General features: G+C 42.6%; 1 protein-coding gene across 2 annotated transcripts; it reads left to right on the top strand.

Annotated features, from left to right (window-relative positions):
• Window positions 1-887: 887 nt before the first annotated feature.
• On the top strand, window positions 888-25,363 carry CALCOCO2 (calcium binding and coiled-coil domain 2). 2 transcript variants are annotated; one of them, XM_087441029.1, is made up of 14 exons: window positions 888-965; window positions 8,305-8,494; window positions 12,214-12,316; window positions 12,474-12,607; window positions 13,445-13,570; window positions 16,158-16,246; window positions 16,639-16,708; window positions 17,315-17,437; window positions 17,729-17,815; window positions 19,279-19,437; window positions 20,551-20,646; window positions 22,565-22,700; window positions 23,751-23,779; window positions 24,280-25,363. In XM_087441029.1, the coding sequence occupies exons 2-14, from the start codon at window positions 8,315-8,317 to the stop codon at window positions 24,454-24,456; spliced, it is 1,509 nt and encodes a 502-aa protein (XP_087297155.1). In that variant the 5' UTR covers window positions 888-965; window positions 8,305-8,314; the 3' UTR covers window positions 24,457-25,363. The 2 variants fall into 2 exon arrangements, with proteins under 2 accessions (XP_087297155.1, XP_004434694.1); XM_004434637.3 differs by lacking the exon at window positions 19,279-19,437.

Raw genomic sequence — 25,363 nt, 5'->3', positions numbered from 1 at the left:
TTTCCACAGTGGTAAAATAGCACGGAATTAATTTTTCCTAGGGGCAAGAAGGAAGGTTTCATCGAAGAGGTGTTAAAGAAAAAAATATTCTGAAGCCTGTTAAAAAAGTAAGGAAGACTTTATTCAGGACTATTGCAATAGAGACATTACGATAGGGAAGAGAGATTGGGCTCAACTCCAAATACAATAAAGACAAGTGGGGATTTACAGCCATGGAGCAGAGTAAGGGGTCAGGGGATAGAAAATTACTAGGAGGAGACATCGGGGTAGAGGGATTCTTGCTAAACCCACTGAACAGGATTCTTGCTGAAGGCAGGCCGGGAACTGATCAGATATCAAGGGTAGGGAATTCTCTCTAAACTGACAGCAGGATTCTTGCTGAGTTTATTCTTACCATAGTTAGGAAGAGCACTACCTTGGCAGAGTTAACGCTAAAGAATAATTTCTTTATAGAAAGGGTATGATGAAACACAGAAACTGGGGCACCCAGAGAGATTGCTGGTCTCCTAGAGGCAGGTGGCAGGTATGATTAAACTCCAGAGAGTCTCATCTATAAGACTCTTAGTGAAGTGTTAACGTGGAGGCAGGAGAAAAATGAAGATGACCTCTAAACGGCTCTTCAAAGGTATTGAGCTTTTTCTCGCTCAGGACTGAAAGAAATAAAGTTTTTTTTTTTCCCAAAGTTAAGTAAACGGCTCGTTCTGGGGGATAAACTCAGCTCCTTGGGGTGAGATCGCTGCTCGGGACTGCGGAAAGCCATACAGCTCGGGGCACTACCGCTGGGGCCCAGTCACGAAAGCACTACAGTTCCCGGCAAGCACCACGGTGAGGGCGGGGCTTGCTGACCGCTATGACGTTGTGGGCGGGGCCAGACGGGATCAGCTTTCTCTTGGGTTTTTAGCCCCGCCCCTGTCCCCTTCCTTGCCCTGTTGCCGTTGCGCCGACGCCGGCTGCTGTTGTCCCTGGTGAGTCCCTGGAGTGAACGAGTGCAGTTAGGGGCAGCTGGGCCCTTGGGTTCCGGATTCAGACTTCCAGTCCTGAGAAAGTGTCGTGGGCGGGTGGAAGTGCGGCCCGTTTCGGTTTTCACCTCCTTCCATCTTTTTAGGGTGACAGTAAGTGGGACTGGCGTTATGAAACTCCTGGAGCCCCTTCCGCGGCCTTGGAGGGTTGAGGGGCAGTTTTCTCCCGAAGAGGGCAGGACTTCAGTGCCTGTGAAGCCCTTCTGGGCGGGGTGGGAGGTTCCTTGGGCAGAAGGGACCCCTCTGACGGTAGTGAGGGTCTTGACGTCACTGCGTCATGCTCCCTCCCGCGGGCCGAGGTCGTGCTGGTTCCTTAATCCTGGTCCTTGACGTCATCTCCGTTTGCTTCGAGGCCGAAGCGGGGCCTTGCCCAGTCACCCTAAGCAAGTTACTTTCTCTTTGGGCCCCAGTTTCCCCGTCTACAAGCAGGCTTGATCCCTGATGCCCCTTTCCTTCACATCAGGCCTTCTGTAATTGGAGGAGATGTTCTGGGCCGCCTAGAAGAATAAGCAGCCGGAGTGTAGCGACCTGCGTCTTTACAGTTGGTCTCCCAGAACCCTTCCCCACCGCCACCATCAGCCCAGTTTAGTTTGGAGGCTAATGTTCCCGCTCGCATTATGATTTCAACCCCTCCCAGGGCTTGTTAACTTTTTTCTATCACTTGGATTCTTTGCTCCTGATGCAAGCCAACAAATGGCTGTGGCTGCAGCTGAATAGAATAACACGAATACTGCATGTTATAACTTATCTCCACTATTACAAAAACCGTTTAAAGCAAAAGACTCTTGCTGCAGTAGGTCTTTGTAAATTATGTGGAGTACATGGTTAAGGAATATCCAGGTGACTCACTTTCACAGGTATTTTCAGAGGGCCTCTACCTGAAACTCTACCCTTTAGCAGACACCACAGCTGTGGAGTGGAAAGGCCCCCAGAAAGATAGTAAGGAAGAGTTAGGTAGCACTAACAAGTCATATTGTCTTTCGAGTCAGATGGTACATCTAGGGCTCTTTAAAATTTTTGACTGTGCTTATTAATAAAATACTGTTCTTCCTTATTTTCTTAGATGAAGAGACAGTTAAAATGAACTTTCACTTCCTTTTTCTTTCACTTAGGATCATCTTTGTAGCTGGAAAGTTTCTTAGAGATTTTCTATCCTGATCCACCAGTTTTACTAATGAGGAAACTGAGGCCTGAAAGGGGGAGTGTGACTTGGCCAAGGTCTCAGAGCTGGTTAGTGGCAGAACTAAGACAGGAACCCAGATCCCTTGGCTCCTAGCCTAGTCCCCTTTACTTCAAACACTGTCACTGCTTGTTTCACTTCAGCAATTAGCATAGTCACCCCTTTCAAAGAAGAAGTGGATAATCTCAGTAAAATGGAGATTTATTACATAACTTTGACCCTCTCACACAGTTTCTTCTGGTTGCCTGCATTTTGTGTCCCAGAACTATTTTTCTGTTCTTCCCTAGTACTGCTGGCACTGTGGTGGTGTGGGATGTGGGATGAGGGTCTGCATAGAACAAGCCGGGCAGCCAATCCAAACAGTCGTTAAGGAGTAGTGTTAAAAGTCTCCTGGGGGAGGGAGGAGAGAGGGCATGAGGGCTGGCCTGGTGGTGTAGTGGTTAAGTGGGCCAGCTCCACTGCAGCAGCCCTGGGTTCAAGGGTTTGGATCCCGAGAGGGGACCTATGCACCACTCATCAAGCTGTGCTGTGGCGGCATCCCATGTAAAGTAGAGGAGGATGGGCTTGGATGTTAGCCCAGGGCCAGTCTTCTTCACAAAAAAATAAAAAATAAATGTAACAAGCTCAGCATGTTGAAATACTGAAAATACAGAACTACAGAAACGTATTAAAAAATTTATAAAAGTTTCTTGGGGGTATAAAATTTTTCTGAGGCATTCTGAAAGATTTTAGGTAAGGAACTTGAAAATTTGGATTAGAGCAAGTGGCTCGTTAACCTGAGGACCAATGACTGTGTGTCTTTGCTTCTGCTCCCTGTCTCAGGCCATCTCCATTGTGACTGCTCTCTAAGGTAGTTCTGGGTAAGCATCTCTTCCAGGGCCAAGGAGGAGTGGGATTCAAATCACTTCATCCATTTTGCTAATTGCTAATCGTTTAGAAAGTTAAGTTGGCAGAAGGATGAAGGAATTAGATTATATGTGGGTTTGGTTTTTACTTGTCTTGGTTTTTACTGTTCCCAAATGAAGAGTCGATTTGCATTTCTCTCTTGGCTGTGGAAGCTTTTGGTTTCCTTCGGTAAACTAATCCGCAGAAACTACATGCAATCTTCATTTCTCTTGACACATTTGCCCACTGGTGTAAAAGGCTAATGTAGGGCCGGCCCCGTGGCTTAGCAGTTAAGTGCACGCGCTCCGCTGCTGGCGACCTGGGTTCGGATCCTGGGCGTGCCGCTGCGCGCCACTTCTCCGGCCATGCTGAGGCCGCGTCCCACATACAGCGACTAGAAGGATGTGCAGCTGTGACGTACAACTATCTACTGGGGCTTTGGGGGGAAAAATAAATAAATAAAACCAAAAAAGTATTTAAAAAAAAGGCTAATGTAAAAATGTTGGGCATTCTTTAAGGTAGAATTTTAGTTATTTTTAATAAGATTATTTCTTTGTGGCTCAGCATACATGAGGAAAAATCTTTAGGAAAATTGGTGAGTTGATTTGGTTGGACATTTGCATTGTTAGAATCTGAACCAGGAAGCTTTCAACATTTAGAAATTTTTCTACTAAAAAGCATATCAGTGTAGTTTACAGGTTCACACAGGAAGAGTAGAAGTAGAGCTGGCTGTTGTTCCTTTTCTTCGGGAGAAAATCAGAGAATCTGTGCCTTTATGGAACAGTCCTGGGAGTAGTATATTAGGCTTGAAAAGCTCATTAGATGAAAATGTGTCAGATTTCCTTAGGAGCCAGTTCAGGGGACTCATTTTAAAATACATTGTCGGGCCGGCCCTGTGGCTTGGTGGTTAAGTGCGCGCGCTGCGATGCTGGCGGCCTGGGTTCGGATCCCGGGTGCGCATCGAGGCACCACTTCTCCGTTCATCCTGAGGCCGAGTCCCACATGCAGCAACTAGAAGGATGTGCAGCTACGACACACAACTATCCACTGGGGCTTTGGGGGGAAAAAATAAAATAAATAAAATCTTTAAAAAAAGTAAAAATAAAAAAAAAAATAAAATACATTGCCTATTATTGCCTACCTCCTCTGAGGACCCTAATCCTTTTGGAAACTGAGCTGGAAAAAAAAAAGTAACAGCTATGTCAGAGTTCAAGTAAAGTGCCTCTAACAGTTTGTGGAATCTCTGCATTATTTTCTCATGCTTGAGGTTTGTTTTTAAAAATCCCTATTTTCCCTGGTCACTCCTTATGTGGCTGGTCTTTGATTTGAGGTTGGAAGTAAGGAATTAGGTAGAATATCATTCCACAGTTTCTAAGGGGCCTAATTCATCCCACTGCTTTTTCATGACCCAGTAGCTCTCTGTGCTTCTAAATTTAACTTTTGCTCTTCTTATATTTCTCTCTTCCTTGCCTCTAAGGACATTGCCAGAATTAGAAATGGATGGTGGACAGGTTCCATGGTGGGAAGAGTGGTTAAAGGAACGGGGCAGTGGGGCCGGCCCGGTGGCTTAGCGGTTAAGTGCGTGCGCTCCGCTGCTGGCGGCCCGGGTTCGGATCCCGAGCGCACACCAACGCACTGCCTCTCTGGCCATGCTGAGGCCGCGTCCCACATACAGCAACTAGAAGGATGTGCAGCTATGACACAACTATCTACTGGGGCTTTGGGGGGAAAAATAAATACAATTTAAAAAAAACAAAGAAAACCTTTAAAAAAAAGGAAGGGGGCAGTGGATACGTAAATCATTCCAGTTTTCCTTCCACATCCTCCCTAACCATCCTCCACAGTAATTTCTAGACTGTTTTGTCTGAAAGGTAATTTTCCAAGTCCTTGTTTGACCCCATTTCTCCCAGGAAATTTTATCACTGGGAGAGAGGAAAGGCTTTAAGGATCTCTGACCTTAAAAATCAGTACCTTCCTTCCAGGAAAAGTTGAATGAGGTGCTCCTCCCTGAGCCGGTCCAGATTGGCGTGGTTACGCTCTAGATTTACCCGTGGCCTTTTCTGTCCTCAGCTTTGGTAAGAAGCCGAGAAGGGAAGCCACTACTGTTCTTCACTCTACCTGCCTCCTCAACTCCTTCCCCAGTCTTGGCAGAGGAGAATTTTTTATTTCAGGAATGATTGAGTTCTGAATACCCAGAATGACATTGGGTGCCTCTGAGTCCTTCTGAGAAGGTGATGAGATGTCTGAAATGGGAAACTTCATGAAGTCTCTTACATTTTTGATAAGCAAAGAACCAAAACTGTTGACTTTTCCAGACAGATGGTTGGGTTTTCAGATGAATGAAAAGAGATAGAGTTTCCATTGGCTGTACTCGCAAACCTCAGAACATGAGCTCTTTGGTGTCATTTTGTATATATGTGCTGTCCTTCCTTCAGTGTTCTGTACATGTGCTAACTTACAGATTGATTGGTTTTCTAGTAAGGAAAGAGAGGCTCTACCAAGCCACCATACCCTTAGCTGGTCTTGCCTTTCAGAGTAGCATCCACTTGCAAAACAGCTTGCCAGAGTTTGAGTGTGTGGAAGGTGGGTAATGGAGTATGAATTTTATGGGCCCTTAAGGAAATCAAATCTGTGCCTTTTGTTTTTTTGGCACCATGCCACTTGAACCAGCTACGCCAGCTGAACGAGCCATACCAAGAATTGACATAGCACTTGGAGATTATCATCTCCTCACTCTATTTTAGAAAAAGAGAACACTGAGAAACAGCAGCTTCTCCAAGGGTATCCAACAAATTAAGAGCAGGGCTAAAAAAAGAATTAGCCCCACTGTCATTCACACCATTGTTTACCTACAAAGCCCCTTACCTTCATTTTTTTTGATGAATTACATGCATATCTTATTCATTCATTTATTCAATGCATACTTAATCAGCTGTTACTATGGGCTAGGCATTATGTTGTGTATACACAGTGGTGATAGTATTATGAAGGAAAAGAACAGGGAGTACGGTACTTAGGTTAATTGAGAGACAGGCTTGGGGCCGGCCCCATGGCTTAGTGGTTAAGTGCGCGAGCTCTGCTGCTGGCGGCCCCAGTTCGGATCCCGGGCGCGCACCGAAGCACTACTTCTCCAGCCTTGCTGAGGCCGCGTCCCACATACAGCAACTAGAAGGATGTGCAGCTATGACATACAACTATCCACTGGGGCTTTGGGGGAAAAATAAATAAATAAATAAAATTATTAAAAAAAAGAGAGACAGGCTTTGAAGTGCTCTTACCTGTGAGTTCTTCATGATCCATCGACAAAGTCATTTTACAGGCCCAGGGAAGTGGTGCTCCAGGCTTAGAACAGAGGGGATATGCTGGCCTCTGTGTGACTGGAGACCACGAGGAAACATTGGGGTCTGCAAGCTGAGAAAGCTGCCTTAGCATCCCTCCCTTAGCATCCAAGAGATCACACAGGCAACAGCTTATCATGAGGAACAAGGCCTGACCTAGACTGGAATGTGACCTCTCCCTTCCTCAGAAAAACTGATCTGAGGTTTGAGGTTGAGGATACGGCTAAACTGTCACAAACCAGAAAGCCAATACATTTCTTAGTTCCTTAGCTCAGTCCCAAGAATAGACAGTTCAGTGCCCCAAAGTGTCCTTGGCTCTGTGAAAAAACTGACTTCTGGGGAAGTTGGAAGAAGAGGCCTGGTTGCCTAGAGTCCAAAATAAAACCAGGAAATAAGTGGGGTGGGGCAGGACTTTTGCATGTTTGCCTACGTACAGCTCTTTCTTCATCTGCTGGGTACAGCTGCAATATTGTTTTCATTTCTAAGTAAATGCCTGGGTTGAGAATCATGGACTCACTAAATGTTAGACCAGAGAGGCATGTAGAAGACAGGACATGTGACTTTTAGGGGGACAGAGTATCAGGTCTCAACAATTCAAAAGACTTTGTTTCTTTTATGTATTGTTTTTACCTCCTGAATAGTTTCTCTTCGGTGATCACATTTTATCTGTCCTTTGACCTAGAAAGGTGAAATACAGGTTATTATCCCTATTTTATAAATAGGGATCCAGACTTACTTGCTGTCTTCCAAGGGCTGCATTTTTCTGTTTCTTTGCTTTTATGCATGCTATTTCATTCACCTGGAATTTCCTCGTCCCCAAACCCACTTATCAAAATCCTAATTTTCCTGGTGGGCTTATCTAGGATTTTACTCACTCCCCGAAGCTTTATCTTCATTTTCCTAACCAGTTGCATCTCTCCGTCTTGAACCCAAGAGCATTTTGTTCATTTTACAGATGAGGAAACAGGCATGGGCCCAGTGGATTAAGTAAATTGCCCAAGGTCGTGCATTTAATAGGTGGTCAAGCTAGAGTTTGAGCTCCACCATTCTGATTTCAGAACCCATGCTTGTCACCACTGCATGTCAAATAATCTCCTTCTCTCATCCCTATCTTTCTTCCTGCACCTATCCCCAGCTTCTAGCAGAGTGCCTGATATGGAAGGGCCTGATAATTATAGGATAAATGGAATTGAATGGAAAAGCTGAAATCTGGAGAAATTGACAAAGTCACAGGGCTTGCTGGGATAAAAAATATAGAATCTAGGTCTTAAATTCCCAGCTCAGGTTATTTTCCTTTAGGTTATTTCCTTTCCGCCTTACTTATTTAAGGCATTTAGAAGAAGGAGAGGGGCCGGCCTGGTGGTGCAAGCGGTTAAGTGCGTGCGCTCAGCTGCGGCAGCCCGGGGTTCGCCGGTTCCGATCCCGGGCTCGCACCAGTGCACCGCTTGTCAGGCCATGCTGGGGGCAGTGTCCCATATAAAGTAGAGGAAGATGGGCATGGATGTTAGCCCAGAGCCAGTCTTTCTCAGCAAAAAGAGGAGGATTGGCAGATGTTAGCTCAGGGCGGATCTTCCTCACAAAAAAAAAAAAGAAGAAGGGGAATAAACTAGCTATGAGCAGAGAATAATGGTACGTGAGGATGGTGGTGTCTGTGGGTGAAGAGGTCAAAGATGTTCTCAGAAAAGTCTTATTGCATAGGAAGTTATGAATGCAAACTGGCTCAAAGTGAAACAGAAAGCAAGTTGTATGATCACAATATTTGTCAGGCTTTTGCTTTTCCTGACTTGCTTGGAATGGAATGTTCCCTGGGTGAGAGCCCAGAAATCTCCAGCATTTCCGACAACCATTTCTGAGCCTTATTCTATCCCATATCTCATAACAGGACCCCCACCATGGAAGAGACAATAGAAGATCCCCCCACGTCAGCCATCTTGCTGGATCATTGTCATTTCTCTCAGGTCATCTTTAACAGCGTGGAGAAGTTCTACGTCCCTGGAGGGGATGTCACGTGCTATTACACCCTCACCCAGCATTTCCTTCCCCGTCGAAAGGACTGGATTGGCATCTTTAGAGTAAGTGATTACTTTAGCATCAAGTGACTGGAAACTAGAGATGAATCTTCATTACCTGAGTGTGTGACTGTCTGTGTATTATAAGCATTTTACATATTACGTCTGACCAATTTTAAAATCCTAAACTAAGCTCCCTAGCACTTTCCCCTTCACAAACCGTGTGCTGTGTGGGACTCAAATTTTAATTTCAGCAGCAAGCTAAGCTGGCATATCATACAATCTCCAAGTTTTATTATGCTTGCAAAGACCAAATGTAAATTTTTTTTAATTATCCTATTTTAAAATATTCATCTATAACTTGACTGGGATGGGTGGCCCCTTTTATAATTTCTCTGACTTTAAACATCCCTTTCTGGGCCGGCCCTGTGGCTTGGTGGTTAAGTGCGCGCGCTGCGATGCTGGTGGCCCGGGTTCGGATCCCGGGTGCGCATCGAGGCACCACTTCTCCGTTCATCCTGAGGCCGAGTCCCACATACAGCAACTAGAAGGATGTGCAGCTACGACACACAACTATCCACTGGGGCTTTGGGGGGAAAAATAAAATAAATAAAATCTTTAAAAAAAAAAACAAAAAAACATCCCTTTCTTACTTAGTAGAGTGTCTTGCTTTTTTGTAAAGATTTCCAAGGACCAAAGGTTTACGAGACTTTTCCAGTGTCTAATCACTGTCAGTTCAAGTACAGAAATGGTACTTTCTTATTACAGTCAACTTACTCTCTACTTCCCCTTCTCCCCCTATCTGTGTCTCTGTCTCTGACATCACACACACACACACCCCATAATGACAAATCTTCCTATTTCCAAACACAGGAGATAAAGGTCAAATTTAAGTAATTTACACTTCTGAGTCCCAACGTCAGTGACCTTTGTTTTGACATAGTATTTCATGCACTTGTCTGCCAATGTTGTTCATTCTACGGTCAGATATCATTCTTGACTACTGTGAAGGAGCTGGTGCTTATTCACATCCCTCGTTGAGTTATTTTTCCTTAATTGTTTGGAATTCCTAGCTAACTGATGGAGCAATGGAAGCTGGTGTTTAGAGGTCGGGATACTAGACAACCAGAGGGACAGTGGCAGGTATCCTGACAGCTCCTGAGACTTCACGATATTGAATCATTAGCCCAAAAGATGTTCTAACACAGAAAACTGACACCAGAGTGTTTTCTATTTTGGAAAGAAGATAGTAGTTGTTTTTTTCCTCCCCATATGTAGCAAAGCTGTCAGGTAGGACTTTCTACAGTGGAGCTATACCTTCACTGTCTAATACAGAAGCCTCTAGCCACATGTCGCTATTGAGTGCTTAAAATGTGGCTAATGTAACTGAGTAACTGGATTTTAAATTTTATTTAATTTTAATTAATTTAAATTTAAATAACCTCGTGTGGCTAGTGGCTATCATATTCGACAGTGCAGATATAGATAATAAAAAGACAGGATGATTCAAAAGTACTTATTAGGCTTTGAAATGTAATCTGTAACTTTTTTTTGGTGACACAGTTTTGTTTCCGTTTTGCTTAGACTGATTGTATTTCCCAAGCACTTAGTAACTTCCAGTGAGGACTTCACTGTAAACCAAATGAAAATCTTATGCTTTTTAAAAACAAATGTTTAAAAACATTAAAAAAAGAAAAATGCATGCATATTTGGAATGTTTAATGCATTTCAGAGGTATTACCGTACCTCAATAAAGAAATCGTGGCTAATCCAAAGAATGACTTCTGGTGTTCATCGTCCATAGTTATTGATTTGAACATCTACCCTGAAGCCTGAAAGAAAGTTCTAAGACTAATAAAGAGAGAACACAAATTTTTTGAGAACACACGATGTGCTAGGTCTATGATAAGGTTGTGTGTGTGTGTGTGTGTGTGTGTGTGTGTGTGTGTGTGTTTTCTAATTTAATGCTCACAGCACAGCAGCAACCTGAGGTAAGTAGTAGTATCTCTTGTGCACAGATGAATAAAATGAATATGCTCAATATGGTGACTTTCCCAGGGTCTCCCAGTGAGTAAGTGGTAAAGCAAGTTTGTTTGACTCCCAAATCTCTGCTTTTTTCGTCTATTCTGCTGAATTCCTTTGAACAACAGATGGTAAGTTGGAGAAGTGAGAGTTGACTATAAAGTTTTGTCCTTCGTATCTCACTTCTAAAGCTCTCCCAGTGTTCTTTCAGTGTAGTCTTAATCATACTCCTCAACTCATTATCAAGCCTAACACGGGTGCTTCCTGGCCCTGAGTAGGCACTCATGAAATGTTTTTGAATGTACAGTATGCTACATCTTCTCAATATAGCAAAAGCTACCACCAATGATAGAGCCTGAAGAGGGGGGGAGTCGGCTTTCCTTCCCTCAGCATAAGTCCTGTGCTCCATACTCTCCTTTACCTGGGCATTTAAATGTTTCCAGGGTTTCAGAGAGGGGAAATATCATGCCACAAGAGGCAGACTGGGGCTAGGACTACTGAGGTGGAGGAGCCAAGGACAGAAATTGCAGGTGGCTAGAAGCTGTTTCCTTGTTCCAAGGCAGCAGTAATTCTTAGGCCTTCTCAGATGATATTTTGGTCACAGTGCATTAAGAAACTCCAGGATGTGAATGAAGACTCCATAAAATTCCTGCTTCCTGTACTACCGCCGGCTGCAGTGGCTCTGAGATGCTTACAGCAATGGGTTGTGTATTAATGAGACACTAAAACATGCCCTAGGATGTTCTGATGAGCTTTCAGTGTAGCCTTTTCAACCCTGCTCTGATTCCTTAATATATAAAAATGGAACTTATTTTTAGTTCTTTTTCTTCCCACTGGGCTCAGGCAGGGTCAAAATACGGCAATAAATGTAATTTTGCTTCTCTCTGAGCGTTCTCGCCTTGAAGACACAATGGCTCCCTTTCTGTTCTCTGGTGTGCTCTTATCTTCCAGATACGATTTGAGCCATCTTTTACCCTCTTTGCATTTAGTGAGAATATTTTCCACTTAGGCAGCTTTCTGCTCTGAGGCATCTTTTACGTATCCTTATATCTTATGACTTATTGCATTCAATACCTAGAAGAGATTGTTGTTATCTTTATCACCAAAAAACCTTCATTAAATATGCATTAAGAAAAACACTGAAGAAAGAAAACTGTATAGACTGGACTCAGTTATCGTGTGTCTCATAATCTAAGAAATCTCTTGCTTCTCTACCCCCAACACACACGTTATTCAAAAAATGCATTTTTTAAATGCAGTAGTATAAGCAGGTTGGTATAGGTGACAAGACTGAATTGGACACAGGAGAGGACAAACCGATGGAGAGGGCAAATCAGAAGTACTTTCTGATTAAGAAGTCCCAGGAACACTGTTATAAGAAGATAGTGGGATCAAGGTTCACACTCTCAGAACTATTTTCCCCAAACACTCTCAGTTCTGTGTCTGACTTGGAGATAAAATCTTTGGAAGTCTTGTCCTGGGTGTTAGTGGCCAGTTTTCGTTTCCTTCTAAGACAGGAATTTGGGACTTTGTATGCATGCCAATTTTTAGTTGTATCAGACATTTTACCATATATTGTTCTCATAAGTCAAAAAACAAGATTTGATCCATGGTGGATGGATCTTGTCATAATGAACTCATTCTATTGTATTTTCAACATAAGCAAATCAAAAGTAAGTGCATTTTAAGAAGACATAGCCCAAATGAGGATTTTCCCTGAGCACTTTCAGATGCTAAATGAGAGCCTGTTATCATTGCAGGTGGGATGGAAGACAACTCGTGAGTATTACACCTTCATGTGGGTTACTTTGCCCGTTGACCTAAACAGCGAATCAGCCAAACAGCAGGAAGTCCAATTCAAAGGTGAGAAAAATACTGCATCAAAGGTGTTGAAGACAGTTAGCAGCCAACGTTAATTCATTCCCTTGAGCTTGAGCTTCTAGGGCAGATAAAAGACTTCCAGATTTTTAGTTTCCTGAATAGACCTTATTTTGGATTAAAAATCATGTTGTGTTTTCAGCTTATTACCTGCCCAAGGATGATGAGTATTACCAGTTCTGCTATGTGGATCAGGATGGTGTGGTCCGGGGAGCAAGTATCCCTTTCCAGTTCCGTCCAGAAAATGAGGAGGACATCCTGGTTGTTACCACTCAGGTCTGTAAACATGTCACCTCAATCTCTTCTTGGCATTAACCGTAGCAATTCCAGGATAGGGTGGAATTTGAGTCAATAAGCCTTTATTGAATGTCTAACAGATACTGTTGGGAAAAATTTATACAGTACCCACTCAAATCCACTCAGGAATGACTTAGGAACATTAACAAGAATCATAACAATAAGTGATTTCTCCCTTCTCTAAAACTTCTGTAACTCAGTGGACATTCAGTTATTCCCTTAACTTTTCCAGTTACTTAATTTTTGTCATCCGCATATCTTATCACCTCCGTAAACTTATAAGCTCTTTTGAGGAGAGAAGCACCAAATATTCTTTGTATCTCTCAGTTCTGACCCAGAGCCTGTGATACGTGAGCATTAGATTCATTTACTCATTCATTTAACAAGAAACCTCCTTTCCATTCAGCGTTGTGGTTGGCACTAGAGATACAGTGAAGAATCAATTAAAACACTGTCCCTGGCCTCACGGAGCTAAGTCCCGTAAGAGAGACAAACAGTACTAAGTGTTTGCAAGAAGAATCTATACTCTTCTTTCATTCCCCCTTTTAACTTTTTATGGCATTTATTTTGTTTATCTTTCTTTCTTGGTAATGGCAGGCTCGATGCTGCAATTATACAGGCAGACCTCTATTACCCATTCCCTACATACTGAGGGGCTGCTCCCATTTGGGTACACAGATGTCACTACAGTGAGTGAGATGCAGCCGGGCCCTCACCATCACAGCCTATGGGAATTTTCAAGTCCCCTAGAGGGACTTGAATATCCGTTGAGCTATAAAGGGTCAAATATGAGTTTTGTGGAATGCTCTTTTGTAGGGTGAGGTGGAAGAGATTGAGCAGCACAACAAGGAGCTTTGCAAAGAAAACCAGAAGCTGAAGGACAGCTGTGCCAGTCTCCAGAAGCAGAACTCAGACATGCAGGCTGAGCTCCAAAAGAAGCAGGTATGGCTGCTGGGTAAAGGTGAACTTGGAGAATGGAGATCAGAATTGGATGGTGCCTCTTCTCCAGCACCATCTTCTGTTTTGCTTATGATCTCACTCCCTTATGCTAGTATCTTTGAATAGGCACAGTGTTAAAAGTTTTATATGGGTTATTTTATTTAAACTTCATGGCAAACCTTTGCAATAGGAACTATTATTATCCCAATTTTATAGATGAGTAACCTGAGGCTGAGAGAGGTTAAGTGATCTCTTATACAGCTAATCAGTGATGGGGCCAGGATTCAGACCTAGGCAGTCTGACTGCTTCTTCCCATTGCCTATTTATAATTTGAAATATTTGCTCCAATTAGCTAGAATGTGGATATTAAGAGAGAGAAGAGAGTATTAAAGTAAGGTTGCAGGTTATCCAAACTCTTTGCTACTTCTCTTTTGAATCGCCCTTTAAATCAGCAGGTGGTAAATGAGAGTTGATAATGCTAGAAGCTAAAGAGGAGAGTTTTCTCTAAAGACTTTAAACTAATTACACCAAAGTCAAAGCTTAGAAGTTTCCAGAACACACAGACCTTGGCAATCACCACCTGTAAAGCCCGTGATCTATAAATGAGGAAACTGAGGCCCAGAGGAGAGGAGAAGCAGTCTGTTTAGTGATGACACTGGGTTAGGACCCACTTCTCTTGACTCCCAGACAGCGCTCTGTTCTTTACACCTTGCTATCACACAAGCGCCTGTGATGTCCTCAGCCCTGGGTTGGTATAGAAGTGTGGATGGCAGGTCCAGGCTGCAGGCCTGGCCTGTCCCCAGCAGTGAGATAACAAACAAAGGTGGCATAGGCATAACTCACAATCTGGCTGTCAAGAATCAGTGTGTGGTCAGGAGCCCTCTAGCCCACCTGCCAAGTTCTAGCCAAGGAATCAGAGGGTCTGGGTTCTCAGGTTAGCTCTCCTACATGCTTGCTACCAGTTATTATAATGATAACAAAAGTCAATATTTATTCAGCACCTACTATGTGCCAGGCACTATAATTAAGCACATCGCTTCATTTAATCGTTACAACAGCCCTGCAGCTCAGAGAATTTAAGTGACTTGCTCAATGTCATAGTCAGTTCATGGCTATGGAACCAGCTGGGACTTGAACTCAGGTATTTTTGATGTTAGAATCCATGTTTTTTAGAGGCAAGATCATACAGTGGTTAGGAACCTTGTCTTTGGAGGCACACAGACTGGTTCTCCCACTTATTTGATGAACTGGGAGAAATTGCTTAACATCTTTGAGCCCCAGTTTCCCTTTCTGTAAAAAGGAGATTGATAATACCTATTTTCTCAAAGAGACACTAGTACACTCATGTTCATAACAGCATTTTTCACAATGGCCAAAGGGTAGAGGCAGCCCAGGTGTCCATTGACAGACAGAGAGACATGGTATGGTATGTGTATACCATGGAATATTGTTCAGCTTTAAAAGGGAAGGAAATTCAGACACATACTGCAACATGGATGAACCTTGAGGACATTCTGCTGGATAAAATGGGTCAGACACAGAGCAACAAATACCATATGCTGCCACTTATATAAGGTACCTAGAGGAGTCAACTTTGTCGAGACAGAAAGTAAAAGGATGCTTGTCAGGACATGGGGGTTGGAGGAATGGGGAGTTAGTGTTTAATAAGTACAGAGCTTCAGTTCTGTAAGGTGAAAAGAGTTCTGTGGGTGCATGTGGCAGTGGTTTCACAACAGTGTGAATGTACTTAATGCCAATGAACTGTATGCTTAAAAATGGTTAAGATGGTAAATTTTATGTTATGTATATTTTACTGCGTTTTTAAAAATAAAAAATGATTTAAAAAACTATAAACTAAAAATTTTTAAATCTTAGAGCTAAAAGCAGGGAGTTGTTATTAACACACAAAGTTGGCTTCTGTGCAGAATGAAATTGGGAAAGAAAAAACAAATGTTGAAGACCAGTATGGTGGCCACTAACCACATGGGGCTATTGAACATTTGAAATGTGGTATATTGTGATATACTGTAGCATAAACTATATACCGGATTTTGAAGACTTAGTATGAAAAAAATGTAAAATATTTTTTTTTCATTGTTTACATATTGAAATGATATTTTAGATATATTGGGTTAAATATATGCTATAAGTAAAATTAATTTCATCTGTTTCTTTTTACTTTTTTTAATGTGGCTACTAAAAGTTTTTAATTACATATGTGGCTTTCATGAATTTATTGGACAGCACTTTTCTAGGAGAAAAGCAACTTTATTTTGTCCACTGCTGTGTCTGCAGTGCCAGAACAGTGTCTGGTGTGTAACAGGCACTCATTAAATATTTGTTTAATGAATTAAGGGACAAATATAAGTTCCAGTGGAGGAGAAAGTAAGGTAGATGCATTTTTAATATGGAAGGAACATATTAAGAACATTTTAATATGGAAATCCCTTTACTTTTGGATATTTCATTCACTGCTGAGTCATGCTATGCCTGATTTAATAATAAGTGTTCAATAAATGTTTGTTGGCTGCCAGAGATACTAAAAACCGTCTTAGAAGTGATGTGTCCCTTTGACGTTTCAATCTACAGGAGGAGCTAGAAGCCCTAAAGAGCATCAGTAAGAAGTTGGAACAGAAAGTGGAGGAACAGAAAGACCAGTGGGAGACAGAGCTGCTTCAGTGAGTGTGATTCTCGCGTGAGAGGAACCGCTGTATTGTGGATGCCCTTAGATAGGGTCAGATTAGATTTCTGGAATTTGTTAGAAAACAGCCTTCCTATTATGACAATGATAGGTATGATTCTCCCCCTTTGAATCATGAGCTCTTTGATTCTAGGTTAGAGAATTAGTATCAGAATGATAAGGAGAAATGACCTGAATTAAAGTATTAACATTAAGTGTTGAATACTTGCAGTTTGAAGTCAGGAAGCCAAGACAGGAGTGTAGAAGAGGCTGGGGGATTTTTAAATAGCTCTGCAGGCTTAGGGCCAAGGCAGCCTTAAATCATTTAAGGCCTGGGGGAGCTGATCTGGAATCAGCATATTTTTCACATAGTCATCTCCACCTCTACAGACTGATAGAACAAAACCAGAAGATGGCCTCAGAAAATGAGAAGATGGGAGTCAGAGTGGATCAGCTTCAGGTAGGTAATGCCAGCCTTTGCCGAAGTATATTTTCTTAGCCTTGTCGCCACTCTTCTCTGGTGGCCCGGAAGGTTGTGTTTCATTGTAGTGATGCCTAATGGTGAACCTCTCAAAGCATTGGACTAAAGTTTCAGAGCATGTGTTTTCTCTTCTTGACCCTCCACACCCTTTTGTTTATAGTCACAGTCCACAAGGAACTGAATAATGTGGTCAGTTTTTCTTTGTCATGAGCTCTTAAGATAGATAACTGTCATCTGTACCAGAGGTTTTCAAACCTTTTTCTTTTAGCTACAAAATCTTTTCAAGCAAAATCTTACTCGAAAACCTGGAATGTAAAGCAGATAGCAGCAGAACTGCTCTCATTTTTAGGAAGCTGTGCCTTAAAGAGGAGCTTTAAAGAGTGATTTGTCGAATTTTACTTGGTCGAGTCTTAGATTCATAGGGTATAAGGTAGAGCTGAAAAGTGAGGAAGTTCTAAGGGATATTTGGCAGTTGGGAGGTGCTGGGAACACACATCTCTTTATGTTACTCTACACTAAAAAGCATTGTTCCTGTTTAGTTTTCCTTCTTTTATATCTTGTTTATATTCACTATTTTTGCTTTAGGCCCAGCTGTCAACTCAAGAGAAAGAAATGGAGACGCTTGTTCAGGGAGATCAAGCTAAGACAGAGCAGTTGGAGCATCTGAAAAAGGAAAATAGCCGGCTCTTTCTCAGTTTAACTGAACAGGTAAAGTCATGGAAGAAATTAACATTTTTAGGCGTTTGTGAGAAAATATACTTTCTTTACTCTATCACATACCTGGATATCACTGGCTCTGGGAAAGGTCTCAGAGGAAACCATCTGAAATGAGGTGTCTCATGGCTTTTCTCAGAAACTAATAAGAGGAGACTTGCTTCTCTCTCTGCATCCTGCTTGCTCATTAGCTCAGCAGGCTCTTTTCCCAGTGCACGAGTGCATGTGTGCGTGCGTGTGTGTATGTTTTCCCAGCAGTGATACTGATAATCTGTTTTTGTGCAGAGGGAGCAGCAGAAGAAGCTGGAGCAGGCAGTGGAGGAGATGAAGCAGAAACAAACTGCTGCGACAAAGAAACAACAGGAGTTAGCGGTACGTCTCTTTGTGGCTATATGGGAGGGAGCCTAAAGAGTGGAAGGGATAGAGTGTATTTTCAGGCGATGGAAAGGATAAATAAGACAAATTAGAATAGCATTTACCTCTGGACGTTTTGCTGTCTACCCAAAAGGGCAGAGAATCTGCCATTTACTAAATGTTTAGGAGAGGTGGGCATTTCTTATATGTGAAGAGTGATAAAGGAATATTGAAAGTTAAAGTTCATGACAGGTTGTAGTACGTAGAGCCTTGGGCTAGGAATCACACAGGATAACCCCTTCCTCCTTAAAGAGTTATTGTGGGGCAGACAAATTAATGATTATAAAGTTGAGCTCTGCAATTGGAAAATGTTACAGCAGTCAAAACAAATTTTGTTATAATTAATATAATATTAGCAATTATCATTATAAATTATTCTGAGCTATAGTAATATAGTAATGAAAGCCTAATTGACTAATAATTTCCTATACTATATTGTTGGAAAAGAGGCCTCATGGTAATGACAGGTGCCTAGAAACCCCATTTTGTGAGTTGATATAAGAACATGAGAAATCCTGATGTCTAGAGGATATCTAACTATTGGGATTGAAACTCATATCATATATATATACGAGATATATACTATATATAAGATATATGTGATACTGTACTATACTACTACATATAAGATACTGTATATTTTAGCATGATATAATAAAGAGTAGATAAAAGTTTGAAAATCTGCAGCTCACGGGTTAAGTTTAGCCCACAGAAATGTTTTATTTGGCCTAGATGGTGTTTTTTAAAATTGAATTGGTTACCGGCAACTAAAAATGGGAATATTTTCCATTAAAAAATTTTGTATTTTGTGGCCAGCCCAATGGCGTAGTGGTTAAGTTTGCATGCTCCGCTTTGGTGGCCTGGGGTTTGCGAGTTCAGATCCCCAGCACGGACCTACACACTGCTCATCAAGCCATGCTGTGGCGGCGTCCCATATACAAAGTAGAGGAAGACTGGCATAGATGTTAGCTCAGGGTCAATCTTCCTCACCAAAAAAAAAAGATTGTATTTCCAGCTTCTTGAAAACTTAGAGGTTCTGGCAACGTTGAGCCCACATTCCCCCAGCAGCCGTGTGTGGGGCTGAGGAGCCGCGGCAGCTTTTAGATAGGTCGTGTGCACTCCATTTGGCTGCAGTCCTCACTGTTTCATTGCATTCAACTCCTTCATTCAATTGCATTACTTGCCTCACCCCCATGGGCACATTTGAGTTTGTGACCTCTGGTGTAACAAAGAAATTTCTGTTTTAAATAATCTCTAGCCATTCAAAGGTTGGAGCCTCCTTATAGCAAGTTTGGGTTTCCTTGGTTTTCATGGAATATTTTTCAAGACCCAGGGGCTCCGCAGCTGTCTGATAGCAATTCTTTATTCCTCCTGCATCTGAAAGGCTCCTAACTGTGAGGACTGTGTATCTTATACTTCAGGAGCCTAGGAACAAGAAAACAGCAGTGGAAGAGCAGTTAGTACAGGAGGTGGAACGCCTGAAGGCAAAGGTAGAGGCCGGGAGAGCCTGTTTCTTAGAGAAGTACAAAGAGTGTCAACGGCTCCACAAACAGATCAGGCAGCTCAGGGCTGCTGCACTGGTAGGTGACAGATGAGGGGCCCAGGAAGCAAGGGCTATGAAGGTGTATGGTCCTGAGACCAAGACCACAGCATTGTACACCCTTGTTAAGGAGAGAAATTTCTCTCTCTGCTAAAAAGAGGAGGGAGGGAGTGTGCGGCCAGAAACCACCTGGGGATCCCCGGAAACATAGGCCTCAGCTCAGCCATGGGTCTCAGGGAAGGTTTTGGTAACCATTGAGCAGGTTTCTGTGCAGACTCAGATAGTCCTTTCTTATTTCTGCCTTTTGAGGAAGTGAAGCAGGACCAGAAGAGCCAGCAGGAGCCAATGGGGATGGGGAGCCGGGAGCCTGCAGTCAGCACTGTCACCGGGTAGCCCCCTCTTGCATTACTACCTCAGGGTCGGCTAGAAGCGCACAGCAGTTTGGGCACCAGCGTTCAAATAAAAAATCTTGGAAAAAAACCACAACTAGTAGGATTAGCTTAAGTGTTTTTGTGAGGTATGCACATGTGAATGTATGTAGGTAGGAGATGGGAAGCACTGAAACATGCCTACAAATTTTGGGTTCATGAAACTAGTCAGGTCAACCCATCATACTGGGAAGCCCAAGATCCCAGTCTGGGTTCCTTGTCGCCTTGGATAAATGCCTTCCAGGGTTCCTTCTTCCTCAGTGTAACTTGAGTCCAGATCCTGTCCTCACACTGTGGGGAGTCACACCAACTAACCCTGAGTGCTTCATGCTGCATTGAGTGAGATGTTTATTCAAGACAAAGATGATTGTTTCTGTGGTTGGGTGAGGTTAAACAAGGCTCCATTTATCCCTAATTCCGATAAGTCAGTCTTGAGGTTTCCCCTAAGGCTACTTTTTCTTTCTTGGGTCACTTATGCTCCCAGCTAAACCAAAAGAAACTGCATCTTGATGCCAGCTCAGGCCTTCAGGCATTTTGTTAAGTCACTTTTCTGCAAGTCAGCATCCCCTCCATAACACCACTCCTCCCTGCCCCAGTTTCCTTCTCCCCCACCTCAGTCCCACCACTTTGGAAAGCTGGATCCTCTGCGATCCCCTTGTTTTACCCCACCTTGGATCCAGATTACAATATGTGATTCTAATCCAAATTTTTTTTATTAATGACAGGACCAGAACTTTGACCTGTCAAAAAGACTGAGTGAGAACAAGATTATATATGATGCTCTGCAGAGAGAGAAAGAGAACGTGGAAAGAGAAAATGATGTAAGTGTATAAAGGAGGGTAGAAAACCCCAAGGTTTTAAGGGGAGGGAGCAGGGTGACCCAGAGATGTGATGATAAAATAAAAAGTTAAACAAAAGAGTCCTTTCTGGGACAGTGGGTGAGACAGTTGCTCTTAAACAAAGAGAAAATTTAATCTAGTTTCCTAATCTACCACAACTCCCTGTCTTTGTTCTTTACCTGAAACTTGTTTGGCATGGCAATAGTCAACTTGAAAGCAACAGCCTTGATGAAGATCTAACTTATTATTTTTGCTTTTAACTTCACAGCCATTGTAAGTATTGTCTTTGGGGAGTAATATCCTACTTCATTTTCATGCTAGCTGAGGGACCCTTATCTTCAGCCAGCTTTTTCCTTTTTCTCTGCTGCTAAACCAGGAGCATAAGGGCCGGCCCCATGGCTTAGTGGTTAAGTGCACACGCTCCGCTACTGGCGGCCCGAGTTCCGATCCTGGACACGCACCAATGCACCACTTCTCCGGCCATGCTGAGGCGGCGTCCCACATACAGCAACTAGAAGGATGTGCAACTATGATATACAACTATCTGCTGGGGCTTTGGGGAAAAAAAGGAGGAGGATTGGCAATAGATGTTAGCTCACAGCCGGTCTTCCTCAGCAAAAAGAGGAGGATTGGCGTGGATGTTAGCTCAGGGCTGACCTTCCTCACAAAAAAAAAAAAAAACCAGGAGCATAAGTGGTGGTCTATACCAGTGCTGGACCTGTGGTAGGCCCCTAATAAATGCTATGCATTGATTCATTCATCAGTTCATTTTTTCATCCATTCATTCATTCATCCAACCAAGATTTCTTTTCTACTGTTTGTTAAACACAAGTTATGATAGATTGATTGATTGATTGAGGATAAAGGCAGCAAATAAAGTGGGTGCACGTGAAGTCATTCTCCTGCTATTGCTAGCATCAAAGAGTCAGTGTCCAGACATTCTGGCTACTGCTTCTAGATCTACACCTCCAGCAGTTCGCCACCTCTCCCCTCTCTGTAACCCTTCTGGGCTATGCTTCTAAGTGACCAATTCTACTTTTGATTATATCGTTTATGCCAGTGTGTTTAAGTATCGCAGAAAGCCTTTGGGGTCTGTTTCTGATCTTGTCATTCTCTTCCTCTTGGTTTAGCTAAGTGTACCTTGACTTTGAAATGCCTGTTTTCCTCAGATAGTCTGATGGGGCGGGGTGAGGGGGAGGGAGTATGCACACAATTTGAAACAAGAAGGAAAAGATCTAATATTTGGAAGCTTTGTTAAGAACTATAGTAAAGCCCTCTTAAGATGTTAAGGGGTAGTTTACTAATTTTCTTTTTTCTAAGAACTTTAAATGCTGTCTGTCCCCACCGTGGCTCGTTCTCTCTCATTCATTCTGCTCTGTCAAATCTTTCTCATTCCCTCCCTTTCCTCCTTCCTCCCTCTCACTTTCTCTCTTGGTGCATCCAATTGATGGGCTAAAACATGAAGAAGGGAAAATTATCGTAGATGAATATTCACATTGTGTAAGAAAGTTGTTCTGGGGAGGAGACTAAAAGAAGCATTCTGCTCTTAATAATGTACAACAGTTTCAATCTTAATACAGCTCCTGCCACCCTCGTATCTCCACACAACTTTTGTACCCCCCGCTTCAGTTGGAATATATTTACAGATTTAAAATTCTTTTTTTGCATTAATCTAAACAAAATTCAGTATATATTTAAATTCAGTTACTAAGAACTCAGATCTTTGGAGTATTGAGGCTGCTGCTTCCCCTTTTGAAGAATTATGGTTTATCATTTCTTGGGCTTCTCCTGTGCCACATTGTTCATTGAAAACTACCTGTAATGGGCATCCTCTAGCCAGTTCCTCCTGGCCATTCTTTGTTGTTATCTTTCAGCATCTCTATAAATATTCTATCCTTAGCTTTTGAAGAGGGAGAACAGCAGATTGCTGAGTTACATGGGTCTGGATTTTGACTCTTTGCCGTATCAAGTGCCTACTTCAGATCAAGGAGGTGCGGGACAAAACCCAAGACTTGCGTATGGAAACCCATACTCTGGTAAGACGACTTTGCCATTCGAGCTGGAAGGCCCCGGCCTGCGTCCCTTTTCCCCCACAAATTTGTGTGTGTGTGTGTGTCTGAGATGCTAATTAAGGCCAGTCTCATTGTTAAGACTTGCTGGGCAGAAGCTGAGGACCCAGTAGAAAGATTGCTGGGCGAGAAGTGTTAATTGAGAAATAAATCTGAATCTGGAAGACGCAAATCAGATCATTCGCCTAGAGGCAGCAGACACAAATTGAGTCCCGTGGCTATATTCCAAATATATAAATCAGAGAAATGTCTCTATGTAGAAGATATACACATACAAAGCTGAGAAAGCTAATTAAGGTTTGGAAATGGAAGCTCGAGAGGCGGGTTACGCCGCCCAGGAGCGGGCAGTTACGGCAGCCACCCCAATGGCCTGACCAAGGGTAGCAGGAGTGTGCTCCACAGAGACCCCTGGGTGGTTTGGAGGACAGGAAATGGGGTTAAAAACCAGTTATATCACTCAAGGGCTGGGGGTCAGATGTGTTTGTCCAACAGGGAACTTTCCTCTTTTGTCTCCAAAAGCAATATGAGACCTCATTTGTGTTTTTTGGACAATTAAAGCAGTCATGTTCTCTTAAGAGTCAGAATCAGATCTTTGTAACAGGCAGGGGTACAAGTTTATTTTTTCTTTAAAAATATTTTTAAGCATTTAATTTGAAAAACAATTGCTTGGATTCAGTCTTAAAATCTATTCTCAGACTATTTCTTGTTAAATTGTAACTGTTTTTAGTAAAATCTCCTTTACCCCACACTTAAAATAGGTTTATTGTTTTTTTCTGATTATATAACATATGCATGGCTATTGGAAATGCAACTTTATTATTTTTTCCTCTTTTCCCTTTATCGTTAACCTAGATCCCCTCTATCAGAAGTAAATAGTATATATGAGAGAGATAAAGAGTCAGAGGAAGTGGGGAGAAAGGGAACAATGAAGGTTAGAGAAAACAGCTGCTAGAACCCAGTTGGAGAATCTAGGGATGATATTTTTTCATTGAATGAAATCTTTTTTATTACCCTCAGGTATCCAAGAAAGTTCCGCCCCCAGCCTGGTAAGTATTTGATTCATGAGATTGCCCGCATTAGATCCTTGAGAAAATTTCCCTTCCTGCTCTAGTTCATGGGAGAACCACAGGGGGACTGGTTGGTTCTGATAACTCCAGAAGTCAGCTGATCAGTTTGGTCAGTGCCCAAAGCTAGGCGAGCCTGTTGAGGTGGGCAGAAGAAAGCACAGTTCATCCTCCCGCATTCTGCTCCAGATCTCCACCTGTGAGCCGAGTTTGGTGGCAGGACTAGGTATGGCCAATGCCCCTTCCCAGCCGGAAGTTATTTGACTGCTTCAGCAATATTAAGTCCCTTCAATCCTGGGGTTAGAGAAAGCCCCAGTGCGTATCTCCAGGTGTGAATTTGTTCATTTATCCTCTATTTCGTGAGCTCCTACTACGTGCCAAGCATTGTTCTAGGTGCGGAGGATGTAGTGGAAAATAAGGTAGATGTGGTCTCTGCTACGTGTGGCTTACATTTGTACTGACCTCTTTGCTCCTCCTCCCAGCTCTCCATCAAGAAATGCCCCACCTGCAATTCAGACTTGGCTGATGACGTTTTTGATCACACCTTGGAGCAGCAGCACATGCAGTCCGTTTGTTTGAATTGTCCAATTTGTGACAAGATCTTCCCGGCGAAGGAGAAGCAGATCTTTGAAGACCATGTGTTCTGCCACACCCTATAAGTGTCCCAGCCTCTTATATCCATACTATATATAGATTTTATAGAGTAGAACCTATAGATTTTATAGAGTAGAACCTATAGCTTCTACTATGAGTTATGACCTGAGATTCTGCCTAACCTAAAATTATCAGGGATGTTCTCAGTCTTGCTGCCCTAAAGGCAGAGTCATGTTGATTACCTGAAGGATAGCGTTAAGGGCTGTTACTTCCATCCTTGTGGGTTACTACCTTTTAAGTCACATAACTCTAGCTGTGTCAGCCTGTCACCTATGGTGCCCATTCTTCCCAGGGTCTCCAGTACAAGGGCCCTGGGATGGAACTGACCTGACTGTTCGCAACAACCCTGACTTGAGTACTAAGTGAATAGTTTTCCAAGTTGTTCCACTGCCATTCAAGGTCAGGCTTTGTTCTCAGTGTATTTGTTCTCAGACGTCAGTCCTAACCCTGGGGCTGGACATTGATCAGAGGTTGAGAATTTCTTCCTCCTCCTCCTCAGGCCTCTTTCTCCAACTGTTTGCATTAGACTAGCTAAAAATGGCGCGACAGAAAACTCAGAAATCCAGTTTGGTTACCAAAGGTTTCTCATCTTGATTTCTCAGCTCCCAACAGAAGCATCCAATTCCTAAACCATGGAGACGACATATTATTTCAATCACAGAAAGCATTCTTTCTGGATACCTCTGATGGGCATTTTCTCCTCTTTGATCTTTCCTATGCACATAACTTTCATTGTTGTAAGTCCTTTCTTAATGGTTAGGAGGAGTTGTTAGAACCTGTATGGGTTTGCAACTTTCTGAGCAGGTGAGTTTGAATATGGATAAGTCAGAATAATGAGAACTATTGTTAATCTCTTTAGTACTAAAAATAAACTAGTCCTCTATTTCAGGGACTTTCATAATTTAAAATAAA

The sequence above is a fragment of the Ceratotherium simum genome, chromosome 16 (assembly GCF_057802395.1).
Source record: "Ceratotherium simum simum isolate JZ-2026a chromosome 16, ASM5780239v1, whole genome shotgun sequence".
Classification (NCBI taxonomy): Eukaryota; Metazoa; Chordata; class Mammalia; order Perissodactyla; family Rhinocerotidae; genus Ceratotherium; species Ceratotherium simum.
This window is presented reverse-complemented; position numbering and strand designations above follow the sequence as displayed.

Bases quoted from the DNA above. Each gene is read 5' to 3' on its own strand.
- CALCOCO2 (XM_087441029.1), top strand. From the start codon at position 8,315: ATGGAAGAGACAATAGAAGATCCCCCCACGTCAGCCATCTTGCTGGAT. The intron at 8,495-12,213 runs GTAAGTGATTAC...TTATCATTGCAG, and splicing joins ACTGGATTGGCATCTTTAGA to GTGGGATGGAAGACAACTCG. The intron at 12,317-12,473 runs GTGAGAAAAATA...TTGTGTTTTCAG, and splicing joins GCAGGAAGTCCAATTCAAAG to CTTATTACCTGCCCAAGGAT.